The sequence below is a fragment of the Montipora foliosa genome, chromosome 5 (assembly GCF_036669935.1).
Source record: "Montipora foliosa isolate CH-2021 chromosome 5, ASM3666993v2, whole genome shotgun sequence".
Lineage (NCBI taxonomy): Eukaryota > Metazoa > Cnidaria > Anthozoa > Scleractinia > Acroporidae > Montipora > Montipora foliosa.
In genome coordinates, this window is record NC_090873.1 from 43,013,527 (window position 1) to 43,022,818 (window position 9,292).

At 41.9% G+C, this 9,292-nt stretch overlaps 1 protein-coding gene across 1 annotated transcript; it reads right to left on the reverse strand.

Moving 5' to 3' along the window:
- Positions 1 to 1,168: 1,168 nt before the first annotated feature.
- On the reverse strand, positions 1,169 to 1,927 carry LOC138002775 (G-protein coupled receptor 15-like). The gene has a single exon (XM_068848755.1). The coding sequence runs from the start codon at positions 1,925 to 1,927 to the stop codon at positions 1,169 to 1,171; it is 759 nt and encodes a 252-aa protein (XP_068704856.1).
- Between the last annotated feature and the right edge of the window lie 7,365 nt (positions 1,928 to 9,292).

Consider the following 9,292-nt stretch of genomic DNA (forward strand, 5'->3'; position numbering starts at 1 on the left):
GGACGAATGGATAAAACTGCGTGGTCTTTCTATAAAAGCACAGATTGTCGCCCTTGCAATTTTTTACCTCCAGAAAAATTCTATCCATATTTCAAAGAGATCTCCGAAAAATCAAGTCCGTTTTTGAAAATTTCAATCCGATCTTCGATTTTCCGATGTGATTTTCGTTACGTCAGTGAAAGCAGCGCATTGATTGGAAGACTTCGATCACATGTTCAAGATACTGTTCACGCGTGACCTGGGTTGACTATAAAAAAATAACGCAAGCCGAGTCAAACCAGGGAATATTATCATATCCAGTTCTTTCAGCCCTAGTTGGGCCGGCCTTATCTGGCACGCAGCCGCACACATTAGACTGGAAACATGACCAACTCTACCAAGTTTTGGAAATCACGCGAAAACCCAACTAAAATATTTTAGTTAAAGGGGTCAAAGCATCAACAATGAAAAGCGCGCTTTTGGAGGCCATTTTTCATTCTTGATGAGAATCGTACTGCGTACAAATTTCCCAAGAGAAAAAAAAAACGGTTCCCATCTGCTCTCGTTAAGTGTTGTGGGACTTCAAGACCGTCCGAAAATCCCTCCCCCTCCCCATGGGGGGAGTCAAAATGGCATTTTGGTCATCACCCGTTCCTTCGACTTCTTACATCGCATGCGGGCAGATTTTCCACGTTGACCTGACTCCAGGGTTTTTCTTTGGCTGTTTCGGTTTTCGACCTTCATTAAAATCGACTCATGACATCTAACTGTGGGATTATTATACAAGGACCGCACAGTTGCTGCTAGGCGGAGGCGCCTTTCAGTTTTATGCTTTCGCTGCGCTCTTCGCAATCTGCAAGGAAGAGTAGTTGGTGGGCCAGCTGCTCATCTCGGCGCACTTGTTCTTGTTTCCGCCTTCATTTTCAGAAATTATTTACTTCCTTTACTTAACAAATTTTCCCCTTCTCAAGAATACGGATAAAGTCCCCCAGACATACAACCTGGAGAGTATTTTTGGCTAAACGGTTCAATTGCAAATGTATCATTTCAGACTACAAAGTCAGCAGTTTTTTTTTTTTTATTCTCCTATTCTTTATTGCATGGGCACTGTTACCGAAGAAAGCCTGGCGCAGGCTGTTTCGTCATCTTCTTTTGTCAAGCCGAGCACGGCAGCGCAAGATTTCTTCAATTAATTTATGCGAAAAGACGCCAAGAAAGGATTAACCACAGAGTTTAGATACAGGATGACCGTGGATGAGTCTCTAACGCTGGAGAACCAGTTTTGTTTTGCGCAGCTTTCACAGTGGATCCCTACAACCATGACAGCAAAATATGGAATAAGCGAAAGAATAAGAAACACCAAAATGATAAACGAGGTAATCGCAATTTCTTTTTCCATTTTGGCTGACCTTTCTCGTTTCCTTTCGTTCAAAGAAGTGTTGCTTGGCATGGTGGCTTGTCTCTGAACAACAACTCGAGATTGCTTTTTTAAAAAGTAGAAGATACCGAGATAAGCTACAGAAGTCGTGGACAGAGGGAACGTGGTGTGTAAATGAATGTCAATGGCAATGTAGACATCTTTTGAAATGTTGGTCAGCTGAAGTGAGGCAAAGATGGACGAGAAAACAATAATGCACGAGTTGCAAACAACGGCTGTCTTCGGTTTCATTCTTTGGCGATATGTGTGAGGAAAAATAACAGCTACGAAGCGATCGATCGACATCGCGGTCACTAACAAGATTGAACAGTTGATTCCGATGTAGCTTAATATCTGGACGATTTCCCCTTCTTGTGGAATACTTCGATCGCTGAACACGCACAGAAATCTCACCAGGACTTGTGCAGGGCAGACCATGAGACCAACGAAAAGATCCATTGCGGATATAAACGCCAGGTACACTGAAAACACTCTCTTGAAGCACCGCAAAGGATTTTTCACCATCACCATTAAGATAAAACCATTGGGAAGCGAAACGAAGAAAACCAACAAAAGGAAAGAAATCCCACTTCCGAGACAGAGTTGATTTTCGAACTTACTATCCATGGCATGCAATAAGCCCGAAGGAAAGATATTTGAACCACAAAATGCACGGCTGGGTTTTTACTTATAAAGTTGCATAGGGATTGTCACCTGTCCTAATATATCAGAACGTATAGGCTAACAACACTAATTAGTTCTTTAATAGCTTAGTACTTAGCTATTCACGAGTCATTCATGTACAAACAAAAGGAAACAGTATGACATTGGGTAATTTGAATTACTTATCCTAATTTTCTAGTCTCATATTATTCAGCTTTCTTTAGGAAAAACTTAAAAACAATTATGCAACTTTGTTACGATTCAGAGCTTAGTAAATTTAAGTATTCGAAAAACATTGGCATAATCATTGAAGTCTGACGTTATTTTGTGAGCTCGATAGGAAAAGGATTTTTCGCTCAATTTCTGCCTGGACATGTAACCAACGTTATGTGTGGCTTCTATTTTTTTAAACTACAACATTAATGTGGTGAATTTTAATGTAATATGTAATGGACGAGGAAATTATAAACACAGTGACACCTGCTTCGGTAATGGAGAAAGTTTAACGAGCGTTGTTTTGTAAGCATGCAAGCCACCTGGGATGTTAACCAATAAAACTGCTTGAAATATATCACCTGATTCCCGAGATTGACACATGTTGTAAGAGATGTCGACAATGTTTCTGGCAATGCACTTCATGAATCCCATCAATATTTTCTAGGAACATATTGGCTTTTGACTTATAATTACCTGTAGTCAAACGAGTTGGTGTTCCTGCCTTTGGTCAGGGAATATGACTGGCTTCAAGTTATTGGAGCCTGTACGTCCTGGCGAGTTGCCCAACTCGAGACTGACAACCCCGTTTTCACGGGGAAATCACCTTTCTTATGCATGAGTTTGTTCTTGCACTTGTGCTTGGATCGTTTGTGAAAGCCAGGCTTAAGGTGATTCCTTAGTAATAGAAGTTGTCGTAAGATTTTTTTAAAACTTTTCTCGATTGTTCCCTATATTATGGTGACTCGAAATGTGCAATCAAAAAAGTAGGTGACCAAGCTCGTTTGAGAGACATAACTTGCTCAAGTTACTCATTTAAGCATTGCGCCTTCATCTATCAAGGACAAGTTTGTTCCATCGGTTCAGGCTACGTTTTGCAGGAACAGGAAGCACAGCTTTGACGTAATTCTTGAAATAACAAAACAGGTGAATTGTGTTGCTCAAAAGGAATAATTTAATGTTTGTTTTATGGCACAGGCACAAGTCTTGAAAAGGCACTGACTACAAATGTTCTTCGGGTGCGTGATCTCGAGGAGACAATTTTGTGTCCACGAGTGATGGCTACGAATACTATCTTTCCTGTAACTTTTTTTTCTGACGTAAATTTTTTGTAATTTTTTACAGCGCAAAGAAGATCAGTAAGAGAATAAAATTATGTCAAAAAAAAGATAGGTCACCAACCTCGTTTAGGAGAAACAGAAAGCAAATCAAGCTCGACCCCTCGACAACACGTCTCCCCGATAGCGCGGTTTCACTTTCACTGTCGGACTTAAATGTTCTTTAGCATCATCAAGGCTATCACTCGACTTTTTGTTTTGTGAGAGTGAAAAAGTTTCTTGTTTTGCTCTTACTGCTGTGCTCTGAAAACGGCCATTCTTCTTTATAGCGAGCTTTCCCTCGCGAAAGGTCGCCATTTTGAAATGTTTTTGGCCACGTTCGATATATCAATATTCACACATGGGTACGAGTCTTTATGGTTTAATTTAAACATTTTTTTGTTTAGAATATCCGTTGAGACTTGTGAGATAAAGAGCCATGAAATTTGACCATAAAGCCCCTTAGCCATGCCTGAATACGAACGGGGCTTACGCTGTGTTATGCGCAGAACAGGATGCGCAGTGCAATACTAGGGAATCACCTTAAGGTTAATTGACTCCATTCAAAAAACACACTGCATGCATATGATAAAGTATTACAGCCGCCTCTACAGAAAACGGACGAGTAAATATGAAATGTAAATGCTATTCTCAGGAAAGAGCCATTAAAATGATTGAACTCGGTAATCCCGTATTTTAGTTAACAGTGCTGTCCGTATTGGGTTAAGGCTTAGAATATGATTGCGAATGGAAAGGGCCCTGGGGATGTAAAATGAGACTGAGTAGGGGTGAGGAACGGAGGTACCAAAGCATTGCCGACAGAGAGACAAACTGTAAGAAAGCTGCAGATGTCCTCCGAAGGAAAAAGCTTATCTAGAACATTGCTTCAAATAATATTACTACGGACCGGGCCCCGGATAGGCCATCCATCCAAAAAATTGAGATGGAATAAAAAGAACTTCTAATCATCGAAAACGAGCTTTTAGTCGCAAACTTTTAAAATCACTTAAGACGACTCGCAAGTCGACTTTACTCCGCTCCACGGAACTCTTACTAGTCAACCTAAAAGAATCATGGCATCAAAGTCCACTTTTAGCGTGGCTCAAAAAGCTTCCTAAATGACATAAGGCAGTTTACATCTTTAGGCCCAGCTTACAAGCAGGTAGATTAACTCTGTTACAAGGGTTACCCACGGAAGAGGGTAACGATAGCGCGGATTTACAAGCAAACTTTCCAGCTTGGGTCACCTTATCAACCGCGTCATTTCGTGCCTGGTTGACGTCTTCTGTCATGCGTGACCAAACAAAACCGAATTGTTTCCGAAAAAATTAATGAAAACTGTTAGTTTACAGATTGAAATTTACGGACCTCGAGATCATTTGCAAAACTGACCAACGGCAAATCTTTTAAATTATTTAACTTATTGGCGTTGTAGAAAGCCATATAAAAAGTTCCCGGTTCAGGGCGAGTTATCACTACAAGAGGGTCTCAGATAAGGTGCCAGGGTAACCGTATCTGCCTTGTAAACAAGCCTCTTGAAAAAAAAAAAAAACGTGTGAGTTCTTGGGTAATACTAGCACCGTGATTACCTTCCCTCTTGTAAAATGGTGCAGTGCAGTCGATACCCTTCAGTGAATTGAAAAGAATTCTTGCCCTGAAATGAGGCTTGGTAGGCTAATCTGAAAATTAGCAAAAGAATAAAACGAGTGCCATTAATGAATAAGGTCTATAGCGCCTCAAACGAGCTTTACAAGTGGCGCAATGAAAATCATCTTACATCACACCCACGGAAATGCGAAATCATGCTTCCTTCCAGAGGCTAAGTAGAAGACCCATTGACTGGGTTAATAAGAGAGTAACCTTCTAGGGGTAACAATTTTCTCATAGTTCCACTGGGGAAAAACACATTTGTGACGTCAAGAAAACCGTCGTCAATAAAATGAATCTTCTCAAAGCCTCGAGAGTCTACAAACGGACTTGCTGACAGCCTTCAAATTAATCCTACCATCTATTACCTACTCACTCGTGGTTTGGGGAGGCTGTAACCGTCAGGATTCGTCTCTGTCACTTGAAAGATTATAATGCAGAACGGCAAAACAATTTACAGCTTACCATAAGACATGCCTTCTGGAATTAACCGTGCTTTCGAAATCCAATTGCAACACCCTTTCAAGTAATTTTAATTGTTATTAATTAAGTTGATGTGTAAGATCCGAAGCGACAGTGCCTAGCCTGTCTCGACTTGCCGAATGTCATGCATCAGAGCAGCTATTTCTTGCACACAGAGGTACAACCTTAATGAACACTCGTTCACATGGACACCAGGCACTTTAATTCCAACAGCTGGAGCAATGCTACGACGTTTATCAATAACACGTGACGAAAACAATCACTTTTAAGAGTGAAAGTGAGAAGAGATCCTCTCACTCATCTGGGCAATTTTCTCTTATAGTCACCTTGAAAAATTCAGGTGGGTTCAATGATAGATAAGAGAAAGACAATTCCTGAATTAAGTCGTCTACATAAGCCACAAGGATCATACATTACATTACATTACTGCTGCCGTGGACCGAGCTCACATAGCGCCAACATAAACGACCGCCACTCCTTGCGGTCCTGCGCTACCACTGTTGCGTCTTCGAAGAAAAGTTCAGAGTCTTGCAGGTCTCTCGACACTGTATCTTTCCAGCGCATGCGTTGCCTGCCTGGGCGACGGCGCCCTCGTGGTTCCCAGTGAAGCAAGCGGTGGGGCAAGCGTGCATACGGGTGACATGTCCGAGCCATGTTAGACGTTTGTGTCGTAAGATGTTAATGAGCGGTACTTGGCGGGTTCTCTCAAAGATCACTTCATTTGGCGGATGGTCTTGCCAGGAGACGCCAAGAATTCTTCTTCAATCAGGGCTATGTCGTCCGCAAAATCGAGATCGGATAGTCGCTGTTGTTGGTAGCGAGAACTTCTTCGTTTTTCAAGTACAATCCCTACAATTGTAGGTCGTTCTTGTCCAGAGAGTTCTTGAGAACCCAATCGATGACGATACCGAACAATAGTGGGGACCAAGCACAGCCCTGTCTAACTCCTGTTGTCACTTCAAACCAATCTGTCATTTCATCATCTACCTTCACACAACATGTTGAGCCGTCGTAGGTATTCTTTATGATGTTAATTAACTTTTTTGGAAGCCCATAGGATTCGACTATCTGCGAGTCTCTCTGGATGCTGTCAAATGCGGCCTTGAAGTCAATAAGGTTGATTTTAACAGGTATATGGAATACAAGGCTTTTTTGTACAAGTTGGCGTAGGACAAAACACTGATCGGAGCAGGAACGTCCCTTTCGAAATCCAGCTAGGTTCTCTCTAAGGTGTTCGTGAACAGCATCTCTAATGCGCAGCAGGACAAGGGTGCAGAAAACTTTTCCAGCTATGGTCAGTGGAGTGATGCCACGATTATTGGCACAGATTGCGATATCGCCTTTCTTTGGTATTTTGATAATAACTCTCCTCTTCCAGTCTTCCGGTATTCTTTCTCTACTCCACACTGCAATACACATTTAGGAGCTCTCTGAAGTACTCTGCCCATCTTTCCAGTTTCTTTTCCTTGCAGTAAAGCTTTACCATCTTTGTCTTTAACTACTGATATATTTCGGGTAATTTTTACAGTCAAAGTTTGAACTTTATGGTAGACTTCTCTCTGAATTCTTCCTACTGGCTGCTTCTCAAGCGAGGATGCTTGCATATTAACCCAGTTCTTCCAGTCCTGCTCTGCGCTGTTTTTGACTTTCTTGTCTAATTCTCTGTACTTGTTCTTGCTTTCCTCTGTTTAGGACTGATCTTTCACTTTCTTAGCATTTCTGCGATGTTCGATGAGTTAACGCGTTCCTGGACTTATCCAGCACTTGTGTTGACTGGTTTGGTAGCCTACGGTCTTCTATGCTGCAATGTAGACTGCGTCACGAAAGCCGTTCCATTCGTGATCCACGTCTGGCTCGCATGACAGGTCTGATAAAGCATCAAAGCGGTTGGCTATATTGATCTGATAGTCTCTCGCCAGTTGGTGGAGAAGTAGTTCTGCATCCATCAGCTGGGGGTTTTTGGTTTTCTTTCCCTGTGCAGCCAGCTTAAGCTGGATCTTGGCAATAACAAGCTCATGGTCGCTCCCTTAGTCAGCCCCCCTGAAGGCCCGGACATCCAGAAGTGATTTTCTCCATTTGCCGTTTATTAATACATGGTCAATTTGGTTGTGAGTGTTACCATCAGGTGATGCCCAAGCAGACTTGTGGATGGTTTTGTGTTGGAATAAAGTTCCTTCAACGACCATGTCATTTTCAGCACAGAACTCAACAAGTCGTATTCCATTGTTGTTTATATCTCCGATCCCATGGTGGCCAAGTACTCTTTGCCAGGGCCCGATGTTGCTACCAACTTTTGCATTGCGGTCACCTATAACCAATTTAAAATCGTGCCTTGGTACACCATCAGTGATATTCTGTATGATTTCATAGAAAGAATCTTTCACATCATCCTCTGCATCTTCAGTTGGAGCGTAAGCTACAATGATTGAGATCTTTGCCTGTTTCGTATAAAGCCTCGCTTTCAGTATCCTTTCCCTCGAATGGATTATTGCCACTTGTCGCAATCCAATAATTTGTGCGTGACAATAAATCGAGGCTCCCTAAAGTTTTAGGAATGAAGGGGTAGTTTTTAAAGAAACTGTGGTGCTGCGTCGGTGGGGAAGTAGTATACAAAAACTTGGTTTATCAACGGAGTTGATAATGTAAATTGACCACCGTAAAGAGATTCTAAAAGCTGACGTTTCGAGCGTTAGCCCTTTGTCAGAGCGAATCGAGGGATTATGGGTTACGTGTAGTTTTTATAGTAGAGTAGGAGCTACGCTATTGGTGGTAACATGGCAACGTGAAAAGTAGGAATATATTAGTTAAATGAAAAGCGTTCGTTAATACCGTGAGGATTAAGGGTGCCGATGATGAAAGATGAATTTTTGTTCCAGATTCTTGCGGCTTTCCGTCGTACCTAGATGTAGGGAAAGGCCGCAGATAGCCATGTGTTTTTTGGAGTGGTTAGGAAGATTAAAATGGCGAGCGACTGGCTTAGATGCATCCTTGTCATTCTTCTCAACATCGCGAAGGTGTTCGCGGAATCGGTCACCTAGTCGTCTACCTGTCTCACCAATGTATAATTTATTGCATAACGTACAGGTTATGCAATAAATGACATTTGCGGAGGTACATGTGAAACGATCGGTGATCTTAACAGATCGCTTAGGTCCCGATATCTTGCTAGTGTTAACAATGAAAAGACAAGTTTTGCATCGTGAGCGCGCGCATTTAAAAGTGCCGGGTTGCTCGTTGGTTTTGAGCGCGCTTCTAACTAAAAAGTTGCCTACGTTTTTGTCGCGTTTGAATGAAATAAGTGGAGGTTGCGAAAAGATTCTACCAGTCTCGGGATCATTTTGGAGTAATTTAAAATTACTAAGAATGATGCTTTTGACTGCGTGATTATAAGGATGGAAAGTGAGGGTGAATGGAATTCTGTCATTCTTATCTTTCTGTGACGTTTGTAGTGACGACTGTCGATCAAATTGTTGGGCGCGATGATGGCCCGCTTTGACCACAGAGACAGGATAGCCACGTTTTTCGAAGAACTGGCACATCTCCTCTGATTTGCTGGAAAAATCGGAGTCATCACTACATAGACGTCTAAGTCTAAGAAATTGAGAATAAGGAATGGAGTTCTTGACATGTGATGGATGTGACGATGAATACAACAATAAACTGTGTGAATCAGTAGGTTTGTAGTGCACACTAGTACATAGCACGTTGCCTCTAATAGAAACTTTGATATCTAGGAAAGCCAATGAAGTTTCCGATATTTCCCAGGTATATTTAAGAGCCGGATGAAAAGAGT